Genomic DNA, 13,344 nt, shown 5'->3' on the forward strand with positions numbered 1-13,344 from the left:
GTTTATATAGCTGCAGCATGACTTCCTTACTCTTATACTCAACGCCCCTACCAATGAAGGCAAGCATGCCATACACCTTCTTTACCACCTTATCCACTTGCGTAGCCACTTTCAGTGAACTATGGACCTGGAGCCCAAGATCCCTCTGTACCTCAGTGTACTTTTTCCTTTCATTTGACCTCCAAAAGTGCAACACCTCACACTTGCCCAGATTAAACTCCATCTGCCATTTCTCTGCCCATATCTGTAACTGATCTATATCCTGCTGTATTCTTTGATATTCCTTTACACTGTCCACAACTCTCCCAATCTTGGTGTCATCCGCAAACTTGCTAATCCACCCATCTACATTTTCATCTAAGTCATTGATATATATCACAAACAGAGGCCCCAGCACTGATCCTTGCCGAACACCACTGGTCGCGGACCTCCAGCCAGAATAACAACCTTCCACCCCTACTCTGTCTCTTCTATGGGCAAGCCAGTTCCAAATCCACACTTGCAATTCACCCTGGATCCCATGCATCTTTATCTCCTGAATCAATCTACCATGAGGGACCTTGTCAAATGCCTTACTTTAGTCCATGTAGATAACATTCACTGCCTTACCCTCATCAAGTACCTTTGTCACCTCCTCAAAAAACTCATCAAGTTTGTAAGGCATGACCTGCCCTGCACAAAGCCATGTTGACTGTCCCTAAGCAGGCCATGCCTTTCCAAATGTGTACAAATCCTATCCCTCAGCATTTTCTCCAATAGCTTCCCTACCACTGATATGAGGCTCACTGGCCTATAATTACTTGGATTATCCCTATTTCCCTTCTTGATGAAAGGCACAACATTTGCTACTCTCCAGTCTTCTGGGACCTCACCGGCTGCTAATGAAACACAAAGATACTTGTCAAAGCCTCAGCAATCTCCTCACTTGCTTCTTTCAATATTCTGGGATATATGCCATCAGGCCCTGGCACAAGACACCTGCCACAAATGGCTGCACTGTCAAATGACAATGCTCCATAGACAAAAAGAATCCTAAACAGGGGGACAGTGCTGATCACACACATAATCGTAAAAGGCTAGTGGAACAAACAATCAGCTGAAGGAACTCAGCAGGTCGAGCAGCATCTGTGGGGGAGGGGGGTGGGTGGAAGGAGTTGTCCATATTTTGGTTTAAAGACTGGTAATGAGTTCTACAGTTGAACCCCTTAAATAGGGGTTCAGTGGTCAATATGTACAGTCCTAAGCAATAGGAAAGTGCTCCATATGCATGTTTTCTGAAACACACAGAAACCAAAATGGGCCATTTAATTCCTCAGGCACTTTGTCTTTTGGTGTACTTATGTAGTACAAGTAAAAACCATTTCATGATATACTTCAATTCCTTTAACAAAGATTTATCAATTTAAAATTAATGACTAATCTCTCAGCTATTGGCATTTGTAGAGCAAGGTTTCCAGCCCTTCATAAAAAGCCTCCTCTAATTTTTAGGGGTAGTCTCTCTAGTCCTAGAATCTCCAGTCAGTAGATATAATTTCTCTCCAACCACTCAATCAGTTCCACTTAACAGCTTGTAAAACATGAAATCACCTGTAACTTTCAAAAGTACTGAACTTTACACACTTTCTCCTTGTAATTCAACTCTCAAATGAGGCATCATTCTATGACTCATTCCTTCCAAGAGCAACATGTACTTCCTGAGCTGTGGTGCCCAGAACTGTTCCCAATATGTCCCAAGGCTTCATGCAGACTCCCTTGTACTCCCACCACTTAGATGCAAAACATGTTATCAGCTTTTTTTCCATTAGTTTCCTGCACTGATTGATAATGGGCCAAATCTCCATCGTCAATATCTCTCATTCCCAATGCGATCACTTGTGTTTTGCAATTACATGAGAGTTGTCCTGGGCTGCTGTCCAAGCACTGGTACGTACAGATGTTCCTTTACTCATTAAATGATTGACTCCAAATTTTGAACTAAGCCGCCCCCCCCCCCCCCCCCCATCCCCCCCCAGTTTTGGACTCCTCAACCACTGTAAAACCAGCCTTGTCAACATTCCCCAGAACTAAGCCTCCCAGATCCTATGCCAGGTCAGATCCACGATCCTATAGACTTCCAAGGGATTTATAGAGTTTAGGATTAGAAGGCAAAGGCGTTAAGATTTTATTTAGAATTATTTCACATTAATTCAATGATTTTTTATTATGTATTATGTATTTTGAGATGAGTTTAATTAACTTTAATGGTTTATACACGAACAATCCAAAGCAGCTGAAGTGGGTTCTGTATTTTCACAATTCACAATAAATTTACAGTGCAAGAGGGACTCTATCATCAATAGACAGACCATGCTCTATACAAAGTCTTGAAAGGGTGATAATACTCTGAATATACTATCCTAAATTGAAACTGAATGTACTGCAACCACAACCATTAATGCACACATTGACAAGATCAAAAGGCCATCTAGCAACTCCAAATCAATGTTCTCAAAAACAGATAGTATTCCTGCTGTAATTCTGAAACTTGGAGAGAAACCTCAGCCACAAATTCTCCACCTCAATAGGTGAACATGCCAGGGATGCCACAATAGTCACCATCTTCAAGAAACACAAATCCATTTACAGTAATTATAGAAAAGGTCCTCTGCTCTCTGCCACAGGCTAAATTTTGACCAGGATCCTTCTCAATCACCTCCTGCTGGTGGAGCTGCTCTCCAAATCGTAGTGTGGACCCTGCCCACCAGAAGCACACTGGACATAACCCTTTCTACAGTGTCAGCTTCAAGAGAAATGCAGGGAGCAGCATTAACCGCTATACCTGGTATTTTGTGCTCTCACAGGAACATTTGACTCTACCTGTGGAAAGGAACTGTGGTACATCCTTCTAAATGTGTCTACCTACAAAAACTTGTTGCCATCTTATATCTGTTATATAATGGCATGCAAGCCGTGATCTTAACCAATGCATTCACAACAGACCCAATCTCAGTGCTGACCAGTGTCAAACAAGGCTGCTTCACTATCCTGACACTTTTCTCAACCATTTTTGCTATAATATGGCACCTCTCCTCAACAAGCTTCCCACTGGAGAAGAGCTAAAACACATGTCAAATGGGAAGCTGTTCAACCAATATCACTTTCACTATGAACCAAGGTCATTCCAACTTCAGTCATTGAGTGTAATGCATGCACAATGGTTATGTATTCACATGTTCCAAATCTTAGCTCTAAATCATAGTTGATACATTAAAGAATGGTCCTACAATTAACACTCACAGAACAAAGGAATCAACCCACTCCTGCTGTATAACATCATCCACCAACAATGAAGGTCAACAACAAGACCCTGGAAAACGTGGCCCATTTTCCAAATCTCCTGAACCATTCTCAACTAAGGCAGACATGGATGATGAAATTGATCATCAGCTTCAGTGAATTAGCACAGCCTTTGGCCTTCAATAATAGAGACTTCAAACCTGGTACAAAGCTCACTGTCCATTGGGCAGCAGTGCCCCCTGCTCTAAGGTACATTTCTGATATATGAATATCTACAACAGGCAACTCAAAGCATTGGAGAAATACCACCAACACTCCCTCTGCAAAACACTCCAAATCCACTGGCAGAATAAGTGATCTTCAGCATCCTTTCCCATGCCAGTATCCCCAGCACCACATCTCTAATTAGTCATCTCCAGTAGGCAGGCTATATCATTCTCATGCCAGACTTTCAAGAAAGGCACTTCATTCCAAGCTCTGTCATGGCAATGAGATTGCCTGGTGGATGAGCAATTTAAGGATGGTCTCAAGGCTCCTTGAAGAAGTGTAACATCCAGACTGACTTGTGGGAATCCTCTGGCCCTTGACTACTCAAAATGGAAGAGCACTTACAATGGCACTGAGAACCTTCACGGCAAGCAGCACAACACCTACCAAATTACCCAGCTACCTGCCAATTTAAGCATCTCCTGCTCCACTGTAGCAGAGTCTGCAGGTATCACATTGGCCTCATCAGCAACTTCAGAGCCCATATAGCTGGAGTGGAAACAAATCATACTCAGCTCCAAGGCAGAAATATATGCTTCCCATCACTGTGTGTTATGCATAGTGCATGGATGTAAACCTAATAACTTGAAGGTAGTTTACAAGTCAGGTGGGCTCCGTAAATATCCTTCATAAGCATTACTAAAAGCTTTCTGAGAAATCAAAGAGGATACCACTCACCAGGTAAACGCAGATTGACAACACGGTCGAAGAGATTCTTCTCTGCCGTCACTCTGTTCAACACCTGGTTTATCAACTGTGGAGGAAACAAATGAGTATGGATTAGCAGGAAACACATTTCTCATCGAATTAAGTCAAATGGCTTCTATTACTTTTAACATTTGTTTGTGGCCCTGCTTCCCCAATCATTATGCAAGAATTAACACAAGCCCAAGAGTAATTCCCCTGGTTGTGCACTTATATTTAATACCACCATACCAAGATATTTTTTCAGGTTAGCTTAGAATATTTAAAGGCACACTGACTTTGAGGAATGAGATTCTGTAGCTGACTCTAACTTCAAATTCCGGTAACCTTTATTGAAATTGCCCATGCACATTTAACACTACACAGATCATAATGTAGTCTTCTAATAATTTAGCACTAACTGTATTCAAAAAATGAAGATGCTATTTTAGTTAGAAAATTATATTGAGCATGTTGTTCCATTATTCAAGAGGGAAAAAGGGATAATCCTGGAAATTACAGACTGATAGGGACTGGTAGGGAAACCACTGGAGAGGATTCTTAGAGATAGGATTTATGAGCATTTGGAAAACCATGGCCTAATTAAGGACAGTCAGCACGGCTTTGTGCAGAGCAAGTCATGACTTACTAACTTGATTGAGTTTTTCAAGGAGGTGACGAAGGTGATTGATGAAGGTAGAGCTGTGGATGTTGTCTACATGGACTTTAGTCAGGCGTTTGACAAGGTCCCTCATGGGAGGCTCATCCGGAAGATTAAGATGCATGGGATCCATGGTGAATTGGGCGTTTGGATTCAGAATTGGCTTGTCCATAGAAAACAGAGGGTAGTAGTAGATGGAACTTATTTTAACTGGAGCTCCATGACTAGTGGTGTTCTGCACAGATCTGTACTGGGACCTCTGCTGTTTGTGATATATATAAATGACTTGGGTGAAAATGTAGATGGATGGGATAGTGAGTTCACTGATGATACAAAGATTGGTGGTGTTGTGGATAATGTAGAAGATTGCCAAAGGATACAGCGGGATATAGATCAGTTGCAGATATGGGCAGGGAAATGGCAGGCAAATCCGGCCAAATGTGAGGTGTTTCACTTTGGGAGATCAAATGTAAAGGGACAGTATGCTATTAATGGCAAGACCCTTAACAGTCTGAAAGTTGCTGCACGGGTTGATAGAATGGTAAAGAAAGCGTATGGCATGCTTGCCTTTATTAGTTGAGGCATTGAGTTCAAGAGTCGGGAAGTTATGTTGCAGCTTTATAAAACTCTGGTTCGACCAGATCTGGAGTACTGCATTCAGTTCTGGTCGCCCCATTATAGGAAGGATGTGGAGGTTTTGGAGAGGGCGCAGAAGAGGTTTACCAGTATGCTACTGGGATTAGAGGGCATGTACTATAAGGAGAGGTTGGACAAACTTAAGTTGTTTTCTCTGAGCAGTGTAGGCTGAGGGGAGATCTGATAGAGGTTTATAAGATTATGAGAGGCATAGACAGAGTATACAGCTGGTATCTTTTTCACAGGATCAAAATGTCTAATACTAGAGGGCATGCATTTAAGGTGAGGGGGGTAAGTTCAAAGGAGATGTGTGGGGCAAGTTTTTTTTTAAACACAAAGTGGTGTGTGCCCTGAAATGTGCTCCCAGAGGTATGGTGGAGGAAAATATGATACAGACTTTCAAGAGGCTCTTAAAAAGGCACATGAATGTGCAGAGAGGGAAGGATATGGACATTGTGTAGGCAGGAAGGATTTGTTTAGTTAGGCATTTAATTACCAGTTTAATTAATTCAGCACAACATTGTGGGCCGGAGGGGCTGTTCTTGTGCCATACTGTTCTATGTTCTATAATAGTGTGATTACCCGCGTTTACCAAATTGTCTTGTGATCCATTCATTTAAAATTTCTTAACTGTGCTAACTGTGCAAGGAATGTTACTTCATTCCTTTGAACTCAGAATGTGGTGCTACTGGCACCTCCACCAGAAGAAAGTCCCACCCTGAGGTAGTGACATTAGACAAGGATTTCAAGTTACTGACCTGGTGTTGATGAGGACAACAAATGCATGTTCAGGTCAGGGTGCTGTGTGCCTTCGGGAGTAACTAAGTGGTGGTGGTGCTTCCATGCTGTTATACACAGGTAAGGATTGATTATCTTGTTTTATACGCCATGAATATTACTTAACACTTACCAGGCCAAGCCTGGAAGTTGTCCAAATACTGCAGTATTCTGGTAGTGAGTGTTTCAGTATCAGGAATTGTGAATGGTATTGAACATTGTAGAATTATCAACAATCATCCCATTAAAGGAATGGAAGGTCATCGATGAAGCAAATGAAAATGGTTGCGCTGAAGACATGGACACTGCTGAGGTATTCTTGCTGTTATATAGAGAGCCATGAGATTTGGTCCCTCTTCCAGAAGGAACCATTTAACAACTACCTCCCACTTTATTCACTTCAACTTCGTCTCACCCAGTTGATGTGAGTCTATTCTAATCTCCATCATGGTCCTATCTCCTGAACTGAAATGTTATGTACTTCATTTAATTTAATAAAGAGTTCCATATTCTCCTGAACTCCTCATTGGCTTTGTCAATGGTTACCTTATACTTATAGCCCCTAATTTTGGACTTCCTCGGGGAGATATCTCCATGTCTGGCAATTAAAACCATAACACTCTTTTAGTCTTGAGAAGGAGCCACACCCTATTCTGTCATAAGAATAGGAGAATTGGGAGCCAGATTAGGCCAACTGGCCCTTCAAACCTGTTCACCGTTCATCAAAATCATGATTGATCTTCTACTTCAGTGCTACTTTCTTGTAATATCCCCATATTCCTCGACTCCCTTAACATCCAGAAACCTATCATCTCTGTTTTGAATGAACTCAACAACTGAGCTTCCATAGCCTCCAGTGTTGGATGCTCCTTCTTCACCATCTTGGAAGAAATTTCTCTTCATCTCAGTCCTAAACTGCTTATTCCTTACTCTGAGACTGTGACCCCTGGATCTGTACTTCTCATCCGGGGGAAACACCTTGCCTGCATCCAGCCTGTTAAACCCACCAAGAATTTGGAAGTTTCAATGAGATCTTCTCTCATGCTTCTAAAATCTCAAGAGTACAGGCCAAGTCTACTCAATCTCTCCTTATTCAGCAAACCCTCCCTCTCCAGAACCAATCTTTCACCAATTAGAAAATACCCTACTTTTCTGTTTGGTGGATGACTTCATATTTCTCCACATTATATTGCACTTACTATATTCTCAGCCACTCACTCAGCTTGTCCATATCCCTTTGAAGCCTCTTTATATCTTCCTCCATACTCACAATCCTACCTAGTTTACTATCATCAGCAAATTTGAAAATATAACATCGTCCCCTCAACCAAGTTATTGATACGAATTGTGAATAGCTGGGGCCCAAGCATAGATCCCTGCTCCTTTTCTGATAGTTTTATCATCAGTAAAACCTTTCCTTTAGCACGCACTGCTACTTTTTCTTTCACTATGGAAAGATTTGGGATCTCTTTTGGACACGTGTTGTGGACAACATTATGCGGCGGACTTCATCAACCATTTTACCATGAAAATGCAATCTTCCCTGTGCTTTTGTTTGCAGTTTTTCCAAACTAGATGGAATACTGAGTTGCAAATTGACAGTTCTACAACACCATTTACAGACTCCATGGTTCTTTCCCTGTCGCTGGGTCAAAATCCTGGAACTCCTTCCCTAACAGCATTGTAGGTCTACCCACACCTCAAGGATTGCAGTGGTTCAAGAAAGCAGCTCACCATCACCTTCTTAAGGGCAATCAGGGATGGGCAACTAGATGCTGGCTCAGCCTACAAAGCCCACATCCCTTGAATGAATATATATATAAAAAAAGTTTCCACTATAGGATTTGACATATTTTAATATTACTTAACGTTATTAAGCATGTGCTATTATTTGCAGATGTAGCTTTATGATGGGAAACTCTGATCAAATACATTGGATGAGTTGTCTTAACATAACGTTGCAAAAAATGATGGAAAAAGAAGCTATGTTGGAGGGTTTAAAAAGAAGTCATAAGATTCCATTTCGTTTCGGGTCGTTTCAGCGAACTTCGGACTTCGAAGCAGCTAAGTGTTTTTTTCTCTCTCTAATCGGGCATAGTGGGGCAAGACTGCACAGACGCATGATGTAAGCAGGTAGCGCGCACGAGCAGTTTAAAAAGCGAAAAAAAAACTTTGGCGGTTTCGTTGTGGTCATTTCAGCGAACTTTGGAGGAGCTAAGTGTTTTTTTTCTCTCTGATCGGGAACAGTGGGGCAAGACTACACCGGCACGTGACATCAGCAACAATACTGGTGAGTAGCTGGTAAGTAAAGGTAAGGTATACCTGTTATCTGTTATAAATTTTTAAGTAGGATAAAACTAGGTAGGGAAAAAAAAGTAGTTCAGATGGAGGGCAAGGCGATGTGCTGCAGCTGCTTGATGTGGGAGCTAGCGGACCCTGCTGTGGTGCGTGGTGACCACATCTGCAGTAAGTGCTTGAGGCTGGAGGAACTTCAGCTCAGAATTGATGAGCTGGAGTCGCAGCTTCAAACACTGTGAAGCATCAGGGAGGGAGAGAGTTATGTAGATGCTGTGCATTGGGAGGCAGTCACCCCACTTAGAGCAGGTACATCTAGGGTCCAGGAGGCAGAAAGATGGGTGACTGTCAGGGGAGAGAAAGAGAAAGGGAACAGGCAGACAGTGCAGAGGACCCCAGAGGCTGTTCCTCTCAATAACAGGTATTCTGCTTTGGATGCTGTTGATGGGGATGACCTACAGGGATCAAGTGGCACAAGCCAGGTCTCTGGCACTGGGACTGGTCCTGCTGCTCAGAAGGGAAGGGAGGAGAAGAGGAGGGCAATAGTGATACGGGACTCAATAGTCAGGGGAACTGAGAGGAGGTTAAGTGGATGTGAGCAAGAATCCCGGATGGTATATTGCCTCCCAGGTGCCAGGGTCCAAGATGTCTCTGATTGGGTCCATAGCATTCTTGAGCGGGAGGGAAAGCAGCCAGAAGTCGTGGTACATGTTGGTACCAATGACAGAGGTAGGAAGAGGGATGAGGTCCTGAAAAGTGAGTTTAGGGAGCTAGGCAGAAGGCTGAACAGGACCTCAAGGGTAGCAATCTCAGGATTGCTGCCAGTGCCACGTGATAGTGAAGGTAAGAATAGGAGGAGATGGCAGATGAATGCGTGGCTGAGGAGTTGGTGCAGGGGGCAAGGTTTTAGGTTTTTGGATCATTGGGATCTCTTCTGGGGAAGGTGGAACCTGTACAGAGTGGCTGGGTTACATCTGAACTCGAGGAGGACCAATAACCTTGCAGGCAGGTTTACTAGTGTGGTTTGGGAGGGTTTAAACTAGTTTGCAAGGGGGATGGGAACCAGAGGGATAGGTCAGTGGAAGAAGTGCATGGAGTAAAGTCAGATCTAACATATAGAGAGGCTTTGAGGAAGGAGAATCAGAGTACAGGGTATAAAAGTAGAAAGGTGAATGGGCAAAAGTGCATTTACTTAAATGCAAGAAGTATCAGGAATAAGGGTGATGAACTGAGAGCTTGGATAAATACGTGGAACTATGATATTGTGGCTCTTGCAGAGACTTGGCTGTCACCAGGGCAGGAATGGATACTGAATATTCCTGGATTTCAGTGTTTTAAAAGGGATAGGGAGCAGGGAGAAGAGGTGGCGTTACTGGTCAGGGATACTATTACAGCTGCAGAAAGGGAGGATAATGTAGAAGGATCCTCTCTAGAGTCAGTATGGGTGGAAGTTAGGAACAAGAAAGGAGCAGTTACTCTACTGGGAGTATTCTATAGGCCCCCAGGTAGCAGCAGGGATACTGAGCAGTTTGGGAGGCAGATTTTGGAAAGGTGCAAGAATAACAGGGTTGTTATCATGGGAGGCTTCACCTTCCCAAATATTGATTGGTACCTGCTTAGTACCAAAGGTTTAGATGGGGCAGAGTTTGTTAAGTGTATCTAGGATGGATTCCTGTCACAGTATGTTGACAGGCCGACTAGAGGGAATGCCATATTAGATCTAGTATTAGGTAATGAACCAAGTCAAGTGACAGATCTCTCAATGGGTGAGCATTTGGGGGACAGTCACCACCGCTGTCCTGGTGAGGCAGAGAAGGAATGGCAGGGTGAAGGAACCATGGGTGACAAGAGAGGTGGAACATCTACTGAGGAGGAAGAAAGCAGCATATATAAGGTTTAGGAAGCAAGGATCAGATAGGTCTCTTCAGGAATATAGGTTAGCAAGGAAGGAACTTAAGAAGGTGTTGAGGAGAGCAAGAAAGGGACATGAAAAGGCCTTGGCGAGGAGAGTTAAGGAAAATCCTAAGGCTTTTTTCATTTATGTGAAGAGCAGAAGGATGATGAGAGTAAAGGTAGGACTGATTAACGACAAAGGTGGGAAGATGTGCCTGGAAGCTGTGGAAGTGGGTGAGGTTCTCAATGAAGACTTCTCTTCAGTATTCACCAAGGAGAGGGGCCTTGATGACGCTGAGGACAGTGTTGGTAAGGTTAATGTTCTGGAGCATGTAGATATCAAAAGGGAGGATGTGTTGGAGCTGTTAGAAAATCTTAGGACAGATAAGTCCCTGGGGCATGACGGAATATTCCCCAGACTGCTCTGCAAGGCGAGGGAAGAGATTGCTGAACCGTTGGCTAGGATCTTTGAGTTCTCGTTGTCAATGGGAATGGTACTGGAGGATTGGAGGGTGGCAAATGTTGTCCCCTTATTCAGAAAAGGTAGTAGGGATAGTCCAGGGAATTATAGACCAGTGAGCCTTACGTCTGTGGTGGGCAAGCTGTTGGAAAGGATTCTTAGATATAAGATCTACGGGCATTTAGAGAATCATGGTCTGATCAGGGACAGCCAGCATGGCTTTGTGAAGGGCAATCATGTCTCACAAGCCTGATAGGGTTCTTTGAGGAGGTGACCAGGAAGATTGATGAGGGTAGTGCAGTAGATGTGGTCTACATGGATTTTAGTAAGGCATTTGTCAAGGTTCCACATGCTAGGCTTCTTCAGAAGGTCAGAGTGCATGGGATCCAGGGAGGCTTGGCCGTGTGGATTCAGAATTGGCTTGCCTGTAGAAAGCAGAGGGTTGTGGTGGAGGGAGTGCATTCAGATTGGAGGGCTGTGACTAGCGGTGTCCCACAAGGATCGGTTCTGGGAGCTCTACTTTTTGTGATTTTTATTAGTGACTTGGATGAGGGGGTAGAAGGGTGGGTTGGCAAATTTGCAGACGACACAAAGGTTGGTGGTGTTGTGGATAGTGTGGAGGACTGTCGAAGGTTGCAGTGGGAGATTGATAGGATGCAGAGCTGGGCTGAGAAGTGACAGATGGAGTTTAATCTGAAGAAGTGTGAGGTAGTACACTTTGGAAGGACAAACTCCAAGGCGGAGTACAAAGTTAATGGCAGGATTCTAGGTTGTGTGGAGGAGCAGAGGGATCTGGGGGTTCATATCCACAGATCCCTGAAAGTAGCCTCACAGGTGCATAGGTCCCATAATAAAGCTTATGGGATGTTAGCGTTCATATGTCATTGGATCGAGTTTAAGAGCCGCGAGGTAATGATGCAGCTCTACAAAACTCTGGTTAGACCATACTTAGAGAACTGTGTCCAGTTCTGGTCGCCTCATTATAGGAAGGATGTGGAAGCATTGGAAAGGGTGCAGAGGAGATTTACCAGGATGCTGCTTGGTTTAGAGAGTATGCATCATGAGGAGAGACTAAGGGAGCTTGGGCTTTACTCTTTGGAGAGGAGGAGGATGAGAGGAGACATGATAGAGGTGTACAAAGTACTAAGAGGAATAGATAGAGTAGACAGCCAGCGCCTCTTTCCCAGGGTATCAATGCTCAATACAAGAGGGCATGGCTTTAAAGTAATGGGTGGGAAGTTCAAGGGAGACATCAGAGGTTGGTTTTTTACCCAGAGAGTGGTTGGGGCGTGGAATGCACTGCCTGGGGTGGTGGTGGAGGCAGGTCCATTGGTCAAATTCAAGAGATTGCTAGATAAGCATATGGAGTAATTTAAAATAGAGGGATATGTGGGAGGAAGGGGTTAGATAGTCTTAGGTGAGGTTTAAAGGTCAGCACAACATTGTGGGTTGAAGGGCCTGTATCGTGCTGTACTGTTCTATGTTCTATGAAAGTAAAGGTTGGGGAGGGAGGTTAGGGGGCAGATGCATGTCTATTTACTAACTTGTTGACATGGACTATTTGTTAGCTCATCAGTTGAGTACAGACACAAACAATAAGGAATAAGGAATATCTTTGTATTGAGATAAACTATTTTCAAGGAAGGTAGCTGGTATCCATCAAAGATCCCCACCATATGGGCCATGCCATCTTCTCACTGCTATCATCGGTTAGGAGGTACAGAAGCCTGAAGTCCCAAACCGCCAGGTTCAAGAACAGCTACTTCCCTTCAACCATTTAGTTCTTGAACCAATCAGCACAAGCTTAATCACTAGAGTTTAGCAACACTGTGACCATTTTGATCACTTTTCACTAAAATGGACTTTGTTTATTTTGTTCTAATTGTGTTCTTGCCTGTAAAAATTGTGTCTATGTTTTTCTTGTGAATGCTGCTAATATGATGCTATGTGCCTCTGATGCTGCTGCAAGTAAGTTTCTCATTGCACCTGTGCAGACATGTACTTGTGCATATGACAATAAACTCAACTTTGATATTTTTGACTTTATTGGTCTCAGTCAACAAAACCCATTACTTCCACCATCAGCTCTGACAAGTCAATCCAGCCATGGAGAAGGCCATGAAAGAGACGATAAAAGAATGGTACTGTAGATGCTGAGTGATATGCATCATTGTAAAAATCAAGGGTATCTTGTCCTTGCTTTCCTCTTTTAGTCTTTGCACTGAATGATTAACATCCTGGTGACCTCAAATTTCAATCAACAGGGCTTTGTCTCTCTCCTGAGTTCATTGGCCATTTCCTTTAAAAATCCCCTCTCCCCAAACGACCACTGCTTCTTTCTCACTGTTTCTCTTGGCCTTTCAATTCAGACTATAAAAGTCATTGACAAGGCAGA

The 13,344-nt window shown here is 43.4% G+C and overlaps 1 protein-coding gene across 2 annotated transcripts in view; it reads right to left on the minus strand.

Moving 5' to 3' along the window:
* Positions 1–13,344, minus strand: part of LOC127571811 (E3 ubiquitin-protein ligase RNF123) — a 331,679-nt gene that overhangs the window by 118,881 nt on the left and 199,454 nt on the right. For both annotated transcript variants that reach the window (XM_052018522.1, XM_052018523.1), the window contains exon 34: positions 4,222–4,297. In XM_052018522.1, coding sequence (XP_051874482.1) covers positions 4,222–4,297 — 76 coding nt within the window. The remainder of the gene's footprint in view (positions 1–4,221; positions 4,298–13,344) is intronic.

This window comes from Pristis pectinata, chromosome 6, assembly GCF_009764475.1.
Source record: "Pristis pectinata isolate sPriPec2 chromosome 6, sPriPec2.1.pri, whole genome shotgun sequence".
Taxonomy (NCBI): Eukaryota; Metazoa; Chordata; class Chondrichthyes; order Rhinopristiformes; family Pristidae; genus Pristis; species Pristis pectinata.